General features: G+C 36.4%; 2 protein-coding genes across 20 annotated transcripts in view; both read left to right on the forward strand.

Annotated features, from left to right (window-relative positions):
• Positions 1–20,583, forward strand: part of ATG10 (autophagy related 10) — a 260,981-nt gene that overhangs the window by 103,885 nt on the left and 136,513 nt on the right. The gene's annotated exons all lie outside the window — the stretch shown is intronic.
• LOC125167741 (transcription factor BTF3-like) lies at positions 985–3,310 on the forward strand. The gene has a single exon (XM_047862341.1). The coding sequence runs from the start codon at positions 1,769–1,771 to the stop codon at positions 2,066–2,068; it is 300 nt and encodes a 99-aa protein (XP_047718297.1). The 5' UTR covers positions 985–1,768; the 3' UTR covers positions 2,069–3,310.

The following is a 20,583-nucleotide window of genomic DNA, read 5'->3' on the forward strand; positions in this document are numbered from 1 at the left end:
AAAAAAAAATTTAAAGTAGGGAGAATGTAGGTAGAATGTGATGTTGCTCTTCAAATACTGAAAACATATCTGCAGACTCAGTATGTGAGTAGGAATTAAGTTCCTAACTAAGTTCTGGGTTATGAGTATACACACACAGGGTTATTCCCTTGTGTAAGTGAAGTCTGGGGATGGAGAGTCCAGGGCTAGAGCAACCCTTCCACAAAGTCATTGAGGACTATGACTCTAATATCTTGACCGAATGATTATTTCCATCTTAAGGATCACCTCATGGTAAATCACGGGAACTCCTGCAGTCACATCCCTATTCCAGACAGCAAGAAGATGATGAGTATGGTGTGGGGGAAAGCCACACCTTCTTTCTTTTAAGAAACCCTCTCAGAATTTGCACTGACATTTTTTTGGCAGCTTAGTCTTATGGCCACACCTGGCTGCCATGGAGGCAGAATAAAAGCAGTAGGTAGCAATAGGAGGCTTAAAAAGGACAAATTTTACTAAATATAGAGAAGAATTTCCTAATAGTTTTGTGTGCCCCAAATTGAATGGGCTTTTTTAGAGATACCAATGTAACTGTTGTTGAACATTCAAAAACAAACTAGAAAATTGCCTATCAGGGATGTTTTAGGGAGAGACATGATAGGTACAGTTCCTTCTGATACGATGTGCCAGGATTATTTCAATATATGTGTGCACAGGCCATACTGAGTTTTAGTTTAACTTTTCTTATGAGAGATTTTGATAAAATTAGATTTTTACTTACTACATCTCAATAATAACAAATAATCCTTAAAGTAAATACTACACAAGTCTTGTTTTCATGTTTTTCAGAAGCCAGCATTTTCTTTTAATGGAAAGCACTAGTGAAATAGTATTCTGTGGACACATAATGACCCCACACACTTAGCAATCTTTCTGATGCTTGAAGTTTTATGCCTTATGAATTTTCTTACTGATTTGTTTGCTATAGGAAGTATTGATCAATTGATTAAAGCAGATTTCATTCAATATAGCTATAGGACAGATACATTTGTATCACAAGATACAAGATATAAGATTTGTAACACATGAAATGTATAGTATCTTTCATTTTGTGGTGGATTTTTATTTTCCTTTGGTATTTGAATTGTGTGAATTTCTTTAGAAAATATTAAGATATTAATGTGGTAGGTGTTTTGGATTTGTATTCACAATTGTATAATTAAGAGATCTAACATATTAAAGTTATGAGTTTTGTAATTTTAAACGATACTACCCTGTCTGCACCATAAGTCTGTGGGAGGTAGACTGAAAACACTCTACTAGTATGTCTAGGCCTGTGCTCATTCTCACTGACACAGATAAGATTGAGAAGTTAGACACAATAGTTATTGGATGCCTACTCCATTAGAAACAGAAGGAGAAAATCTATTGCTTGCCAGATTAGAAAAATGTCATATAAAAAAGAAACTCTGGCTCTAGTATCCTCTTGTGTCCCCATATGTGTGTATCTAATCTCAGCTGGTCCACCTGAGAATCCCCCCTGCACCCCGAGTGCAAACATCCCCTGCACGTGGTCCCATTTCTGTTCCAACAAGATGAAAGAAGCTGTCATGAAGTAGAAGAAACTCACTGAACTGCAAGCACAAGTGTGCATTGGTGGGAAGGGAACTGTTCACGCAAAGAAGGTGGCTCCTAGAACAGCTACAGCAGATGATAAAAAAAAAAAAAAATTCAGTTCTCCGTAAAGAAGTTGGGGGTAAACAATATCTCTGGTATTGAAGAAGTGAATATGTTCACAAACCAAGGAACAGGGGTCCACTTTAAGAACCCTAAGGTTCAGGCATCCCTGGCAGCGAAAACTTTCACCATTACAGGTCACGCTGAGACAAAGCAGCTGACAGAAATGCTACCCAGTTTCTTGAACCAACTTGGTGCAGACGGTCTGACTAGTTTAAGACTGGCTGAAGCTCTGCCCACACAGTGTGTGGATGGAAAGGTACCGCTTGCTACCGGAGAGGAGGGCGATGATGACGTTCCAGATCTTGTGGAAAACCTGGATGAAGCTTCAAAGAATGAAGCAAATGAATAGAGGCACCTTCTGAAGAAGATAAAATTTGAAGGAGTTACTGGGAGCTATTTTATATTATGACTGCTTTTTAAAACTATTGTTCATGGATCTGATAAAATCTAGATCTCTAATATTTTTAAGCCCAAGTCTCTTGGACACTGCAGCTCTTTTCAGTTTTTGCTTATACACAATTCATTCTTTGCAGCTAATTAAGCTGAAGAAGCCTGAGAATAAAGTTTGAAACAAGGTTAGTAAAGTTCTCTGCCTAGCAAAAAAAAAAAAAAAAAAAAAAAAAAGAAAGAAAGAAAGAAAAGAAAAGAAAAGAAAAGAAAAGAAAAGAAAACAAGAAAGAAACTGTTTCCAAGATTCCAAACAGGTAAATCAAATGTTGTTAACAGTACTCTGGTAGACATTGTTAGATTGTGGTCTTTTAGAGACTTAAATGGATTTTCCAGAATATAAACACACTGCCCACACTTGGCCTATCTATACATATTTTCAAGGCATAGTTTTGATTATTTATATCTGTGTCTGTATCTGTACCTATTCATTTTAGTTATAGTGAATAATTTTGGAAAGCATTTTGCTTCAACCTAGCGTTCATATGGTTCAAGGCATAGAAGGACAGGGTTGCGGGGAGCTCTTAGGGAGACGGTCCTCCACAGTGCCTAACTGATGCCCTTTCATGATATGTGTTAGATGGTGTACAGCTCAGCTCTGCTTCAGGAAAGCAACTATTGGATCCCAGCTGTTTGGTCCTCCTGTTTCTTGGCTTCTAGGCCTTATCTCACGCTCAATTTGAAAACTTTTCATTTGAAGGATCCTAATTTGATCCCCAGATGAAATCCTTAACTCATATGATAGGCACTGTGTTGAACTGACTTGCGCCATGCCTTCTAAAGATCATGACTTGTTTTGCAGGGAGAAAGATTAAATTAAAATGGAGGAGTTGATTACTTTTGCCACTTTCCTTGTTTCTTCCCAACTCCTCCCAAAGAAAAAAGGACGGAGCTTTTCCACCACTTGTTTTTTCTAAAAGCTTGCACAAATAACTAACTCATCAGGCCTCAAGTTCTTTATCTGTAGACAAGGATAATAATATCTGTTATGTAAGGATTATGGCAATTAAATTTAGTAAACATCTTCTGAGCTCTTTCTGTATCCTTGGTCTAGTAAATGGTAACATAATTTCTTTGTAAACCTTTTAGCACAGTATCTGGTACATGGAGATCAACAAGTATGATTCCCTTTGCATTCTAAAATGAGGTCCTAATATAACAGGGACCCCATTGAGTCCATAGTCCCAGCCCTGATCCCATGAACCTCTCAGTTTATCTATCGCATGCTGTGTTTAGGGGATTGGGATTGAGTCTTACATAAATGTGCCTGCCCCTTTCTTTTTCTTTTTCTACCACATATCTGTGGCTTGTTAATAGGTCCGTTCCTCAGCTTGTCTCTCTTGTCCTGCTTCCCTCCTAAAAGATTCATCTTTCTTTTAGACATCCATACTAAACTACAGTGCATGTATGTATGCCTGGGGTGGACTTCAATGACTCCCCAATTGCTTCTGCCTACAGGTTTTAGTTTGTTTTGTTTAAAGCTCAATGAGTGTTCATCACAAAGTGATGATACCTATGTATCCAATACCCAGATAAAGAAACAGAACACAGGACCCCCCTCTTGACACTTTCAGTCACTACTTGCTGTCTAATCGTTACACTAATCTGACTTCTACACTAGACTCATTTTGCCTCTTTTGTTTGTTTGTTTGTTTGTTCTTCTAAGGATTTTATTTTTACATAGTCTCTACACCCAACATGGGACCTAAACTTACAACTCTGAGGTCATGAGTCTCATGCTCCACTGACTGAGACAGCCTGGTGCCCTTGTCTCTTTTTTCTTAACATTATATAAATATATCACATAGTGCATATTGTATCTGTCTTATTTTGTTCAACAACATGTTTTTAGATAATACTAAAATATTTTCTATTGGTTTTGGATCTAACTTTGTACATTTACAAAATATCAATATAAAAAATTAAATAAAAGTAACCTGTTTTGCTGTATAATATTCAGGAAACTGATTTAACATTTGATTTTGCAGTCAAACTAAATAGTGATGTAAATTGACCAGTTACTCTACTAGTTTTGGCTGCCATATTGAGATTAGCTAAAGGCAATAGAATAGAGTTACAATTTAAAACTAATAGTTTTTGGGATGCCTGGGTGGCTCAGTTGGTAGAGCATCCAACTCTTTGATCCCAGGGTTGTGAGTTCAAGCCCCACAACCTTGTGGCTTGGAGCCTACTTAAAAAAAAAAACAACAACTTATTTTTTTTTCTTAAACACCATTATTTTCTTAAATTCACTTTTAAGCAAGAGTCTAAGGAAGTATACTTTTAGAGGCCTGCTGGTCTTAAACGGGAGATAGAACTTAAGTTTTATCACTGAAGTTCTATGTGAAATTATAGTGAATCATCATTAATAAAATCTTTTGTTATTATTTTCCATAGGAAAAACATTTAGGATATAAAGTTATATTTGTTTATATGTATTTTTATTTCAAAATATGTAGTATTTATTGATGTAGGTGTTATGAAATAAATGTGACATAACATGAGTTGATTGTTATCAGTTTATACTGCATCCATGGAGTCTAGAAGGGACTGAATTATTATGATGAACACCTTATAATATCAGTGTTTGATGTCACACACTTGCACATAATGACATCAACACAGCTGGAGCCTGATAAATGGCCTTCCTTGACATTTTCTCTGCAGAAAATGTCAGTAATTTCGTTCAGGAATGAAATTTTCTCTACAGAAATGTTCACAAGTTGTTCAGTAGTTTACTGCACTGCTATTGGCTAATAGGGTAAATGGATTACCATAAGGAATGAAAGAAGCGTAACGTTTATTGGATATTACTGTTTCCAGTTTACAACAAACCACATCATGTTTCCTCTGTTCATTCAACATTGAATATATATTATGTTAAATGAAAATGAATCACATATTCTGAATATTTTTCTTCTACACTTCAGAATGCTTTTTAAGATATTGTCTAACTGCCAGCTAATTTACAGCTCTGAAACCTTGTTGTATCATTTCTGAATAGAGCATTCAATAATTTAAAGTGAAATAAATCACCGTATGATGATTTGCTGATAAATCTTTTGGGTTGTAAGGGTTTCTTTGCTATAGCCTTATATGTAATTGTACATTTTAGCAGGGATGCCCTCTGAACATTAGAGGACATATTCATGAGCTGAATTTCCAAAAACAAATCTAATGATTTGACAGCCCTGCTCAGAAGACAGCAGCTCAGCATTTTAGAACTTGCCATGCACTGGATGACAGAGTCACAGTGAGCCTGGGAATATCCTCTGTGCTCTGACCTTCTGCTTCTTCCTCTAGGCCTGGCTGCTGTTGTCCTGAGGCACTAACAGGATGGTACCCACTCACCAACCAGTCTCTTATCTCTGCAATCCCAGTGAGGGTGGGGGTAAATGTTGTGTATCCCAGCACAAGAATGCTGTCAGTAGTACACTGTCATGGCTAAAACCCTTGTTCTTGTTCACATGGAGATTTCTTAAGGAAAAATAATTTCCAAGCTCTGTGGAATAGCTTAAAAATACTATTTTGACATTCTCATAGCTGATTTCAACAAAATTCTTACTGCCTAAATGTTATGAATGGAATAAATATTTTCATAAATTCATTGAAAGTAAGTATAAGCAGATCGAAATATATTGACTATTTTTTTCTATTGGGCTTCTTCTGACTAGACTTTTAGTATTGCTGCTTTTAATATTAACTTCATTTCACTTTTATGGATAATCAAGAATGTGCATGAAACCTTAATTTCCAACACAGAAGGATAATTGCTCAGTGATCATTTACTTTCTTTAAAACATAACTGAATATAAACTAGGATAGAAACTAAGAAAAAGAGCTATTTTTAAACATGGATGGCGTTGAAATGGTGTGTGAGATCAAATGGCATATGAAAAATGCACTCACCTTTTTTTTTTTTTTTCTGCCTTATACCTGTAACTTAAAGTGGATCTAGGATCTAGTTCATTTGTTTAGTCACAGAATCACAAGTAGTATCTTTCTGGTCACTAGTAGTCTAACCCTTACTTGAAAGGTTGGGAAATGGAGCCTACCATGTTAAGTGGCTTGCTTTGTAACAGAGGTAGCTCCAGCATCGATGCGACTCAATTACATAAATCCACTGCTGTGTCCCTCACCTATGGTTTACTATTATCCTTTGTTCAACGACAAGGGTGAGGTCTCATTTAACATGTTTTAGATTGAAGAGATTTTATAGTAACCTTAAGCACAGGAAACACGAATTTATTAGAAAAGACACTAGCCTTTAGCAGAGATGTCTCTGCTAGTTTCAGGTTAATCTTTCTGGGACACCAGTTCTAAATCATTTTTTAAAACCGTTGACCACCATAAGCCGTATCATAGCTCTTATGCCACGTATATGCCAAAACAACTGACCTGTGGTATGTGAATAAACATGCCTTGACCCCAGCCTGATTTTCTTACCACTCTTTCTATGAGCAAGCAGAAGACCATTTAAAGTAAGAAAAGTGGAGGAAAATAGAGAAGTAACAAAGGGCAATTTGAGCAGTATGTGCACTACAGTATCCGTGGGACCCTTCTCCAACTTCATGTGATAGCGTGCAGTATAGAAAAGGTTCTTTCAGCAAGTGTTTAGAAAAGTATGTTCCAAAAGATCTGCATAACATTAGTGTAACCAAGTGTTCCTCTATGTGGCTTCCTGTTTTGGAATTAAATGCCTTCAGGGTACTCAGAATAACTCTGTTTAGAAACACAGGGAGAATTTAACCTTTTATGCTCCTCATCGGTTCTTAAAAACTATATATTAATTACTTTGTTTCTCAATAGTTTCAGCTAAATTTGAAAATTGTTTATACATAAAGTAGGTTGTTTAGTTAAAAAACAAAGGTATGAACAGGAATTCTGGCAGAAATTATTACCACTCAAATCATAAGATCGGTTTGGTCTCTTTTAAACAATTTTCTTAGACCAACTTTTTGGCAGATAGGGTTATTTCCAAATGAACTCAATTAAAAATTTCAACTGTGGTTATTTGTAGGAGGTATATACTGGGAGCAGATGAGCTGAATCTGTGTTTACTTCTCTGTAGTGTTATTGTTCAACATTCTTAGCTTGCTGCAAAGCCAGCAGAGGGAGCACCAAACAATCTTTTTGTTTAGCTTGAAGCTTTAATGATGTATTTTTAAATTTTTTTCATCATTTTCATTAAAAAAGATATGTACACCTAATCATTTACTGATTATACATTTTCACTATATAATATAGTTTTAACTTTCTACATGCTTCTAATTCTTTGAATTATTTGTGCATTTCCATTCTACACACGTTCATTAAATGCATAATAAACTGTATTAGACTCGACAAGCAACGGAGTCAAAGGCGAATATGCCATAGTCTCGGTCCTTCAGGAATTTATAACCTAGTTGAAGAGAGAATTATAAAGATCTTTCTATTCAAGGTTAAAAATATGGGCCACTTATCTTGGTGAAGATCCGTGGAGATATTATTGAGAAGGTGATATCTGAATTGGACCTTGAAGGAGAGGTTTCCTAAAATGGAAATTCTAGACTGGAGGGAACAGTATAAACGCAGGGTGTATTTGGGGAAAGGAAGTTATAGTGTTGTGTCTTGATAGAACATGGGTGATAGAGGGGGTGTACTGGGAGGTAAGGTCAGAAAGCTAAGGTGGGGTCAGATAAAGGAGCACTATGAAATCTATATAAAGAGTTTTGGTTTTATTCTTTTGGCAAAGGAGAACAAATTGCAGACCATTAAAAGGAAGCAAATGATGTTTTAATAAAATAATCCTTCATTCAGGGTAAAAGGTTGCCTGGAGAACTGAGATTAAAATTGAACATTTTTGTGCAAGATCAGATGAGATATTATACCAGCTTAGATAATAATAATGCTTTTCATGTGTTTGTATAGATATCATACATGTTTGTGTGTGTGCACATGTGTTTCTGTAGCCATCTATGTATATATGTGTGTGTGTATTCACACACATATAGTATATACAATACTACTGTTCCTAAGGTTGGAGATAACTTGATATTTCAGAGTTATCCTGTGATTTAAAGATTTGTACTAAAAATATGTTAGTCAGTGTATACAAGGTCTCAAAGCAAATTCAGGGCAAAGCTTGTACTCAAACGCTATGTCTTTTGAGTCCAGACCTGGTAGTGTTTTCATCATAGGGTGCTGCTTTTGTTAGATGATGTCAATGTGGGCAGGAAGGATGGAATGTGTGTGAGAGACATTATGGAGGTATAAAAGTAGTGGACACAGGACAAGGACGGGTTGAAAACAGCCGCCAGGTTCTCATTCTCTGTGACCAGGAAGCTGAATGTGTGGCCACTGCCCCCATTTGAGACTTAAGGGGAGACGCTGGTTGGCAATGGGATGAGAGATAGACAGGGGGAGGGGCGGGTGGGTGAAAGGTAATTCAACCTCAGCGTGTCAAATTCAGGATGCTGGACAGCATCTTTGTCGAGATGTCTAACACAAACTTCCCATTTTAGTTTTGGAGCTCAGAAGAGGAGCCAGACCTAGAGTTTGAGAGTGGATGCGATAATTCAGGGAAACTAGGCTGAGAAGAGGAGTGAAGTGAGAGCCACCCTTGGGGGACGCCTCTGTGTAGGCGGGCAAGGAGAGAAAGAAGTGTGGGCAGAAGCCTGCAGAGACACTGACAGAGATCAGAGCAGTCAGGAGAATGCCCCATTCGTCACTTAACAATGTTTGTGTGGCTGCTGTGTGCAAGGCACTGTCCAGAATGTAAAGGAGGGTGTCTTTGCAGAGTCCACTGTTGCAGAGGACGGTTGAAGATGGGACTGAGCAGAGGTCACTGGGTTTGTTTACTCAGGCGATCAGGCTTCCTAAATATGCACAGAGCTTTAGTAGTGTCCTAAAATACAAAGGATTAAAAAAACTTTTTTTTTTTTTAATTTGAGGCTAGGGAGGGGCCGAGAGAGAGAGAGAGAGAGAGAGAGAGAGAGAGAGAGAGAATCCCAAGCAGGCTCCATGTTCAGTGCTGAGCCCCATGCAGGGCTTGATCCCATGACCCTGGGATCATGACCTGAGCCCAAATCAAGAGTCCGAGGCTTAACTGACTGAGCCACCTAGGCACCCCATAAAGTGGACTTCTACCTCACAACTCTGTATATAAGAAGTTAAAAAATCTGAGAGGTTCTTGGCTCAAATGTATGAACTATAATCTTGATATCCAGGTTTGTTGTTTGTGTATCAAACACAATTTTGTAGCTTCCAGAAGATTGTAATACCCTGGTAATCTTGATTATTTATCTTTATTTTATGTCTACTTTTAGTTTGATTTTTTATAACAGAGAAAAAAATCACTGTTATCCTTGTGTAATGATGTAAGTTCATTATAAAAAATTAAATTACAAAGAAGAAATTCAAAAATCACCCCTCAGATAACCACCATAATACATTAGATAGTGAGAAATACAGTTTCCTCCCTCTCTGCTTCCTCGTCCTTCCCTCTTTCTTTCCTTTCCATTGATCTGTTGAATTCAAGTTTCATGTTGGGTATAGGCATTATTTAAAACTAAAATCTTAAAAAAAAAAAGGGTAACCCATTGATCTGTTGATCATACTATGTCTGTTACTGTAAATAAAAAGGATTCAATGTATTTTCACTTTAATTTATAAAAAGGAAAGGATACTAAAAGTACTTAAACAATTGTTGAACTTCCAAATATGTACTTCACTGTAAGAGGTAGTATATATTTTGGAATATCTGTAAAGAGATTATGGATACATGAGGTTAGAGCCATGATTTTAAGATGCAAATTTCTGTTTAGACTTTATATGTGATCTGTTTTGAAAGATGTGCATATATACTCTACCTTCCTGTCCTCTCCCTATTTTTGGTTGTTACACATTATTTTTACTTATTTGAGCTTTATAACATTTACATTCTGTTTTGTAATTAAGGTTTATAGTTGTTTAATTCTAGTTCTTTATTTAACTGGGATATAATTAACTAGAATTCAGTACTCACTATGATTTTTTTCCTTGACATTTTAACCCTTGAATTTTACATTTGATTTATATTTTAGTTTCTGTTATTAGAATTATTAAAAAAAATTTTAATAAAAAAATTTTTTTAGTCCAGACTTTAGCCTCTACTACCAAGCTGTAATCATCAAGACAGTATGGTATTGGCACAAAACCAGACACATAGACCAATGGAATAGAATAGAGAATCCAGAATCAGACCCACAAATGTATGATCTACTAATCTTTGAGAAAGCAGGAAAGAGTATCCAATGGAATAAAGACAGTCTCTAGCAAATGATGCTGGGAGAACTGGACAGCAACATGCAGAAGAATGAAACTAGACCACTTTCTTACACCATACACAAAAATAAACTCAAAATGGATGAAAGACCTAAATGTGAGACAGGAAACCATTAAAACCCTAGAGGAGAAAACAGGCCACAACCTCTTTGACCTTAGCCACAGCAACTTCTTACTTGACACATCTCTGAAGGCAAGGGAAATAAAAGCAAAAATGAACTATTGAGACCTCATCAAGATAAAAAGCTTCTGCACTGCAAAGGAAACAATCAGCAAAACTAAAAGGCAACTGATGGAATGGGAGAAGATATTTGCAAATGACATATCGGATAAGGGGTTAGTATCCAAAATCTATAAAGAATTTACCAAACTCAACACCCAAAAAGAAAATAATCTAATGAAGAAATGGGCAGAAGACATGAATCGACACTTTTCCAAAGAAGACATCCAGATGGCCAACAGATACATGAAAAGATACTCATGACTCATCATCAGGGGAATACAAATAAAAACCACAGTGAGATACCACACCACACAGGTCAGAATGGCTAAAATTTACAACTCAGGCAACAACAGATGTGGTAAAGATGTGGAGAAATGGACACCCACTTGCACTGTTGGTGGGAATGCAAACTGGTGCAGCCACTCTGGAAAACATTGTGGAGGTTCCTCAGAAAATTAAAAATAAAAGTACCCTATGACCCAGCAATAGCATTACTAGAAATTTACCCAAGGTTATATAGGAGTGAGTGCTGATTCATAGGAGCACATGTACCCTGATGTTTATAGCAGTGCTATGAACAATAGGCAAATTATGGAAAGAGCCCAAATGTCCACCAACTCAGGAATGGATAAAGAGGATGTGGTTTATATATACAATGGAATACTACTTGGCAATGAGAAAGAATAAAATCTTGCCACTTGCAACAACTTGGATGGAAATGGAGGGTATTATGCTAAGAGAAATAAGTCAGAGAAAGATATCATGTTTTCATTCATGTGTGGAAGTTGAGAAACTTAACAGAAGACGATGTGGGAAAAGAAGGGGGAAAAGTAGTTTCAAACAGAGAGGGAGGCAAACCATTTAGAGACTCTTAAATACAGAGAACAAACTGAGGGTTGATGGGGAGGCTGGGAGAGGGGAAAATGGGTGACAGGTATTGAGGAGGGCACTTTTTGGGATGAGCACTGGGTGTTGTATGTAAGTGAGGAATCATGGGAATCTTCTCCTGACGCCAAGAGCACACTGTATACATTGTATGTTAGCTAACTTAACAATAAATTATATTAAAATTGTTTAAATATTTTATTTATTTTTGAAAGAGAGAGAGTGGGGCAGGGGCAGAGAGAGAGGGAGACAGAGAATCTCAAGCAGGCTCCATGCTGTCAGTGCATATCCCGACATGGGGCTCAAACCCATGAACTGTGAGATCATGACCTGAGCCAAAATCAAGACTTGGACGCTCAACCAACTGAGCCACCCCTTTAAGCAGAATTCTTTATGAAGGTCTCAGTGGTGGCTGTTTCATGTTGAGAATGTCTTTTGTTGTATTTATCCTGTGTAGTCATCTTGGTTAGGCAGACTGCTCTTGGGACATAATTTCTTTTCTTCAGAACTCTGCAAACACTGGTCACTTGTCCTCTGTTGTTGAAAGTTGCTGTGGAGAAATCTGATGCTAGCTTAATTGTTCTTGTTTTTGGACATGATTCTCATTGTTTCTTTTCTTCTCTTTTCTCTTTCCCTTAAAAAACATTTTTGTTATCTTCTATTCAGTGTTAATGTTATAAGCATGTGGAAAATAATTAAATTGAACCTTTTATATCACAGTATGCCTGAGAATAAAGCCCCAGATGGACTGAATAGTTACACAGTTTTTAAATGAACCCATATAACTAGTAGATGAAAACACTGGTGACACTGTAATTTTTCTAAGAATGGCCTCAAGATATAAACCATGAAGAAATGATCTGTAGATTTTCCTGCATCAAAAAGAGAAAACAAAACAAAGCAAAAAACAATAGCAAAATATGAATAATGTTAAAGGAAAAATTGTAGCAGGTAAAATATTCACAACAAATAATGGATGATAAATATTTGCTGTATGTGTGTTTTGTTCAAGATAAAATCAACATAATAAAAGGTAAGCATGTAAAGGGTATGTAGAATATTTTATAAGTGGAATAATTGATTCAAGAGAAGAGAAGGCTTCTGATTATTTTCCGTAGGCATAAAGTGAACTTTTAACAAATCAGAAAGAAATTTTCCTGTTTGGAACACAAGATTTTTCATGAGTAGTTACATATATTGGGTTAAATAAACTTGAACATCTCTCTTAAGCTGTGAATTCCATGGGTCTAGGATATTTATGTCTTATCCTTACTGTTAGATTGTTTTCTCCTTGGCAAGTCCCAGAAAGATGTCTTACCATCTCTCTGCTCTTCATGGTGCATAGCTCAGAACTTTGCATGTATAGGTCCTGAAGTGAATATTTACTGAATGATAATTGTAATGAGTTTTCTAAAATTGATGATAACCATTATTTTATGAAATATATTTGAGAGGTTTTAGCATCTTTTGTATAGACACTTTAATGATCATAGATTATTATATATATTTTTAAAGTAATTTTTGATAGTCTTATTTGCAGAATTTTGATTAATGCATTTTATTACTTTAATTGAAAGATTCATTCTTTTGCAGTATAAGTATATACCTAAGTCTCATTTTGCAAAATTCAGTCTTTGTTCATTTTATCAGATGATCATTTACAGAATTGTATTTTTAGACCCTGCCTGATTCCTTATGAATTGCAAAGAATTTTGTTTACCATGTACATGGTTTATTGGACACTAATGCTTTAATTATTGAAAAACATTTAAAATGATTTTCATGTGAAATGAAACTGGCATGACAAAACTGGCATGAAAATGCACATTTGCATATATGGTTAAAGGTTAGTGATGTTCATTTTTGTTATGTTCTTTTATTGATGTAAATTGGGAAACTGAAGGTTTTCTTAAATGAAAGGGCATATTCACAGTGATAGAATGATTTTACAGACTATTTAACAGCAAACTTTCTTTGGAGAACCATATGTATAAGTGGTTAGTGATATTAAAATTGGTACCAGCCTTGGGATATCAAATGTATTTATTTTTAACTTTTATGCAGATCTAGTTATTGAAATGTACATTTCAAGTACATTTCAAGTGTCTTTCAAAGTAATTTTGAATGATTTCCATTTGAAAAGTAAGGAGTTAGGTTTGTTAGTTATTAACCCAAATATAGTAATATAGTTTACTTTATTGATCTATGATTTTTAAAATTAGGAGTGAGAAAAGTCACAGACGGGGTTTGTTGACATATTGCAATCCATATGTGTGCTTTTCTGATAAGGAAGGTATAGCATATACCATCCCTCCAGAACATTTAGCACCAGATTTATGATTTTTCTAATTTGGTTTGTAGCTTGCCAAAGAGCATGTGAGTGCATATTTGATCAGAAGCATATTTTGCCTTGAATCAGATGAAGAATACTTAATGAGTCAGTGCCAAGAAGCATTGCAGAGAAGATGCCGACTAGCAGACTAAAAGGGCTTTCAAGTGCCTTAATGTGAAATGTAATAGAGATAAAGTAATATTACATAAAAAGTAAAGTTTTTAAGTTTTTCATGCCCCTTCCCTTAATAAAATTCTCCACCATAACTATTGAGAATGATGCTTTACATTTATGTGATGGATTTTGCATTTTTACTGGGGTGAAGACTTACTTCCAAGTGTATTATACTCTCTTAGGGGCTGAGAAAGACACTAGTAGTACCTTAGAGGTGCCAGTAGTTCTGCTCTCTCTAGCAGCTCTCTCTCTTCTAGTGAGTGCTAGAGATTACCAATTAAAATCAAGTTTTTCTTTTTGTGTGTTCAATAGGAAAAAGAAGTATCTCTTTGTTTTTCATTGTATTTCTTGGTTTATCAGTGAAGTTAGAAAATTTTTCTGTTTTTTTAGCCATTTGTATTTTTTGCTTTATAAATTGCTTATTCTTGTTCTTCATCCATTTTGCTATGAAGGTACTCACTTGTGGCTGGTTTGAGATTCTTTATTTGCTAAGGATGTTAGTTAGCACTTTGTTGTGTACGTTACAAATATTTTGCCTAGGTTTTGTATTTTAACTTGGTTTGCAATGTTTTTTGGGCATAGATAATATAAAATTTATTTTGATGTTTATTTTATTTTTGAGAGAGACAGAGAGACAGAGCGTGAGTGGGGAGGGGCAGAGAAAGAGAGGAAGACACAGAATCCGAAGCAGGCTCCAGGCTCTGAGCTGTCAGCACAGAGCCCGACATGGGGCTCGAACTCATAAACCATGAGATCTTGACCTGGGCTGAAGTCAGACGCTTAACGGATTCAGCCATCCAGGCACCCCTGGCATAGATAATTGAAAAAGTATAGTCAAATCTAGTAATCTTTTTAGTCTAAGATTTCTATCTTTTTTAAGATTTGAAAGGCCTATACTAACCCTACATAATAAGAAATTTTCTTTTGAGACTGTGATGTAGGAGGGAATAATCAGGATTACCTTTGTTAGAAATTGTGATTTTTATTTATAATGCCTAATTTACATATATCCCATGTATATGACAAGCCATTTTACCTCAGCCTGGGGAGGGCTTTTCCCAAATAAAACGTCTTCCAACATTCTGCTTTCCTTGTTTCTACTTTTTCACTGTGGAAGAAGGGGAGAAAGGAGAGGGATACATGTTTCCAATGACACTGTCTTTTCTCCCCCTTGCAGGGCACTTTTACAAACTGAAATTACATTATACAAAATTATTAGGTTTCCAGGCTAGTCCACAATAGCAATCAATAATAGTTTTTTTCCTCCTGTTCATTGTATAAAATTTAAGCCATTAAAAATAAAAATTTAACATTTATTTTTGAGAGACAGAGAATGACAGAGCATGAGTGGGGGAAGGACAGAGAGAGAGAGAGGGACACACAGAATCCGAAGCAGGCTCCAGGCTCTGAGCTATCAGCACAGAGCCTGATGCGGGGCTTGAACCCACGGACTGTGAGATCATGACCTCAGCTGAAGGTGGATGCCCAACCCACTGAGCCACCCAGGTGCCCCTCAACCATTTTTTAAAGTTAATTTTTTTTTATTTTGAGAGAAAGAGAGTGTACAAGCAAGCAGGGGAGGAGGAGGAGGAGGAAGAGGAGGAGAAGGGGAGAGAGAGAGAGAGAGAGAGAGAGAGAGAGAGAGAGAGAGAGAGAGAATTCCAAGCAGGCTTTGTGCTGTCAGTGCAGAGCCCCACATGGGGCTCAATCCCACGAACTGCAACATCACGACCTGACTAGTAATCAAGAATCAGACACTTAACTGACTGCACCACCCAGGTGTCCCAACCATGTTTTGAGTTAATTGAGATTTTAACAGTAGCCTGGAACCTGAACAAAATAATTTAAAATTCAAAAGAAGTTACAAGTAAACTTTGGAGGCATAGCCCAATTGTAGGTTATTTTGTGGTGGTCAGTCTTTTTGAGAAGTCACATCTAAGGACCCTGGACCAGAAATGGTCTAGTTGGTCTTAAATGACTCTAATGAGCCCTCAATAATTCTGCACATTAGGTTTATGTGTCCTTTTTCTCCACATCTCACCAACACTTGTTATTTCTTGTCTTTTTTATTTTAGCCATTCTGACAGGTGTAAAGTGGTATCTCATTGTGGTTTTGATTTGCATTTCCCTGATGATTAATGATGTTGAATACCTTTTCATGTGTCTGTTGGCCATCTTTGGAAAAGTTCTGTTCTGTGAAGTGAAAGCATCTTTAGATACTAGTGCAGCATAACCCAATCGAATTTCCTGCAGTGATGTAAAATGGATATCATATGACTATTCACTTACTAATGGGGGAAATATTCTGTAGCTTGGTCATTCAGTATGGTAGCTCCTAGCTACATGTGGCTATTGAGCACTTGAAATGTGGCTAGTATGACTGAGAAACTGAATTTTTAATATTACATGATTTTAGTTGATTTAAGTAACCACGGGTAGCTAGTGCTATTATTTTGAACAGCATAGATCTAGAGATTTTTGATGAGTGAAGTCCTCAATTTCATAACAAATCACAGATAAATCTGTGATTCTATACTATTCTATATATTCTATTCTATACTATACTATATATATATACTATACTATATACTATACTATATACTATATATTCTATTCTATACTATTCTATATAGGAATAGAAAGGCTATTAGAGGCTTTCTCCCTTACTGTCTAATAGAAAATGTTATAGAATGTGTAGCTCTTAGTTAGATCCTATTTAGGAAAAACAAACTATAAAAAATTTAAAAGAAAAGTTTTAGACAATCCATGATTTCATTTTTAAATTGACTATGGTTGATACACAATATTGCATTAGTTTTAGGTGTACAACATAGCAGTTTGACAAGTTCATACATTGTGCTGTGCCTGCCTCAGTTGTAGCTACCATCTATCACCACATAAGCCTATTACAGTGTCATTGATGTATACCCTATGCTGTACCTTTTATTCCTGTTACTTATTCATTTGGAAAGTGGAAATTTGTATCTCCCTCTCCCCTGCATCCATTTTGCCCACTAACCCCCTCCTCTCTGGTAACCATCAATCTAATTCTGCTTTTTGTTTGTTTGTTCATTTGTTTTATTAGATTCCACATATGGATGAAATTATACAGTATTTGTCTTCTTCAGGCTGACTTATTTCACTTAGCATAATACCCTTTAGGTTCATCCTTGTTATTGTACCTAGCACGATCTCATCCTTTTGTATGGCTGTCTAATATTCCAGTGTGTGTGTGTGTGTGTGTGTGTGTGTGTGTGCACGCGTGCACGTGCGCACACGCATGTGTGCCTAATATCTTTCTTATCCATTTGTCTATTGATGGACACTTGGGTTATTTCCTTGTCTTGGCTATCATAAATAATGCTGCAATAAACATGGGAGTGCATTTATCTTTTCAAATGTGTGTTTTCATTTTTGGGGGGATAAATATCCAGCAGTGTAATTATTATATCATGTGGTGTTTCTATTTTTTAATTTTTTGAGGAACCTCCATACTATTTTCACAGAGGCAGTACCAGTTTACATTCCCACCAATAGTGTACAAGGGCTCCTTTTTCTCCACATCTCACCAACACTTGTTATTTCTTGTCTTTTTTATTTTAGCCATTCTGACAGGTGTAAAGTGGTATCTCATTGTGGTTTTGATTTGCATTTCCCTGATGATTAATGATGTTGAATACCTTTTCATGTGTCTGTTGGCCATCTTTGGAAAAATGTCTGTTCAGGCCCTCTGACCATTTTTTAATTGAATTGTTTGAATTTTTGGTGTTCAATCTAGGAATTTTTTTTTAAATTTTTATTTAAGTTCTAGTTAACAAACAGTGCAATATTGGTTTCAGGAGTAGAATTCAGTGATTCATCACTTACAAACAACACCCATTGCTCATCATAACAAGTGCTTTCCTAATACCCATCATTTATCTAGCCCATCCCCTACCTGCCTCCCTCCATCAATGCTGTTGTCTTCTGTCTTTAAGAGTCTCTAGGGATTCCTGGGTGGCTCAGTTGGTTTGGCGTCCGACTTTGGCTCAGGTCATGATCTCATGGCTCATGGGTTCGAGCCCTACGTCAGGCTCTGTGCTGACAGTTCAAGCCTGAAGTCTGCTCCGGATTCTGTCTCCATTTCTCTCTGCCCCTCCCACATTTGTGCTTTGTGTGTGTGTCTCTCTCTCTCTCTCTCTCTCTCTCTCTCTCTCCCAAAAATAAATAAACATTAAAAAATATTTAAAAAGTCTTTTATGGTTTGTTTCCCTCTCTCTTTTTTTCTTCCCCCCTCCCAAATGTTTATGTTTTGTTTCTTAAATTCTACATATTAGTGAAATCATATGGTATTTATCTTTCTCTGACTGACTTATTTCACTTAGCATAACACACTCTAGCTCCATCCACATCATTGCAATGGCAAGATTTCATTCTTTTGGATCGCTGAGTAATACTCCATTATATATATATAACACATCTTCTTTATTCATTTATCCGTCAGTGGACACTTCGGCTCTTTCCATGGTTTGGCTATTGTTGATAATGCTGCTATAAACATTGGGGTGCATGTATCCCTTTGAATGTATATTTTTTATCCTTTGGGTAAATACCGAGTAGTGCAATTGCTGGGTTGTAGGGTAGTTCTATTTTTAGTTTCTTGAGGAAGCTCCACACTGTTTTCCAGAGTGGCTGCACCAGTTTGCATTCTCACCAACAGTACAAGAGGATTACCCTTTCTCCACATCCTTGCCAACACCTCTTTTTTATTGTGTTGTTAATTTTAGCCATTCTGACAGGTGTGAGCTGGAATCTCATCGTAGTTTTGATTTGCATTTCTCTGATGATAAGTGATGTTGAACATCTTTTCATGTGTCTATTAGCCATCTGAATGTCTTCTTTGCAAAAATGTCTATTCATGTCTTCTGCTTATTTCTTCACTAGATTATTTGTTTTTTGGAGGGTGTTGAGTTTGGTAAGTTCTTTATAGATTTTGGATACTAACCCTTTATCTGATATGTCATTTACAAATATCTTCTCCCATTCCATAGGCTGCCTTTTAGCTTTTTGTCAATTTAGGAAATTTAAACGTAGCTTGGCATTAGGTGATTTTATGGAATTAGTGTTAACTTTGTTAGATGTGATAATAACAATTGATTTGTGTTATTAATATACAAAAATGAAATTTTCAGATAAACAATGAGACCTAGAGTTTGCTTGAGGGGAAAAAAGTATTGTTGGGGGAGTAGATGAGACAAGATTGGCCAGTGTTCATAGTTCTACAGATGGCTTAAGGACATTTTACTGGTTTTATACTTTTGTATATGATAAAAAGTTTTCATAGTAAGTTGTATTGAATAGGGAGAACTCTTTGTATGTCATATAGTTCAACATTTTGTCCAGGTTCATGTCCTCAGCCATTAAAGGCAGAGTAAGGATTCAAATCTGTCCTTCAGCTCTGAGTTCTATTGATTTTCTATTACATCACACTGCATCATATTTTAGATATATGGTTCTCCATCCCACCTACTCTGTGACCCTTGACAAGTTATCTTGCACATTTCCCTCTTGGGTAGGTAAGGCCAAATTTAGTCATAGAGCTGGTCACATAGATCAGGAGAGGGTAGAGTCTTTCATGGCAAATTGGATCAGGTTGGGATGTTACTGGATCCAGATCTGAAGGCCAAGTACAGATACTAGTTTGGGATGGAAATCAGAGGAGCAGTAGCAGTTGCAGATCCAGGAGAGGAATAAGCAAGGTCAGACTCCCTAAGAGACTTGGAATGGGTACAAGATGGGACCAGGCAAAAGACTGAGAGCATAACATGTACAAAAAGTAAGGGTGCTGACTGATAATTCTTGCTGGTACACGGCTGTGTAGTTTAAAGGCAGGTTTGCTAACTTGGCATATAGCCAGATTGATATTCTTCATTGTAAAATGCCTGTTCCACTCTACCTGATAGTCTCTATTTATTTAATATAAAATAATTGTAATAGTATGGAATCCATCAGGGGTGCCTGGGTGGCTCAGTCGGTTAAGTGTCCGACTTTGGCTTAACCGACTTTGGCTCAGAAAGTCATGATCTCACGGTTCGTGGTTTTGAGCCCCACGTCGGGCTCTGTGCTGACAGCTCAGAGCCTGCAGCCTGCTTCAGATTCTGTCTCTGGCTTTCTCTTCCCCTCCCTGGCTTGTGCTCTCTCTGTCTCTAAAATAAATAAACATTAAAAAAATTAAAAAAAAATAATATGGAATCTATCTAGAAGGTACCGTTGAGGTCATATAATCCAACCCATTTATTTCTAAGTATTATCAAATTCATATTGCATTTCTAAAGGGTAGTTGGCATTGAATTATGTGCCATGAAGATTATAAAATTTCAGTTGTGTATGTTTGCAAGAAGATTTTGAGATAAGTAAATAGTAGTTATGATTATTCAAGTGATGCAGATAGTTGGTTAAAATTGGTTATTGGTTAAAGTAGAGAATAATTTTATTTATAAAATAAAATTTGTTTTATGAA

Source organism: Prionailurus viverrinus, chromosome A1 (genome assembly GCF_022837055.1).
Source record: "Prionailurus viverrinus isolate Anna chromosome A1, UM_Priviv_1.0, whole genome shotgun sequence".
Taxonomy (NCBI): domain Eukaryota; kingdom Metazoa; phylum Chordata; class Mammalia; order Carnivora; family Felidae; genus Prionailurus; species Prionailurus viverrinus.

Coding starts and splice junctions, on each gene's coding strand:
- LOC125167741 (XM_047862341.1), top strand. CDS start 1,769: ATGTTCACAAACCAAGGAACAGGGGTCCACTTTAAGAACCCTAAGGTT.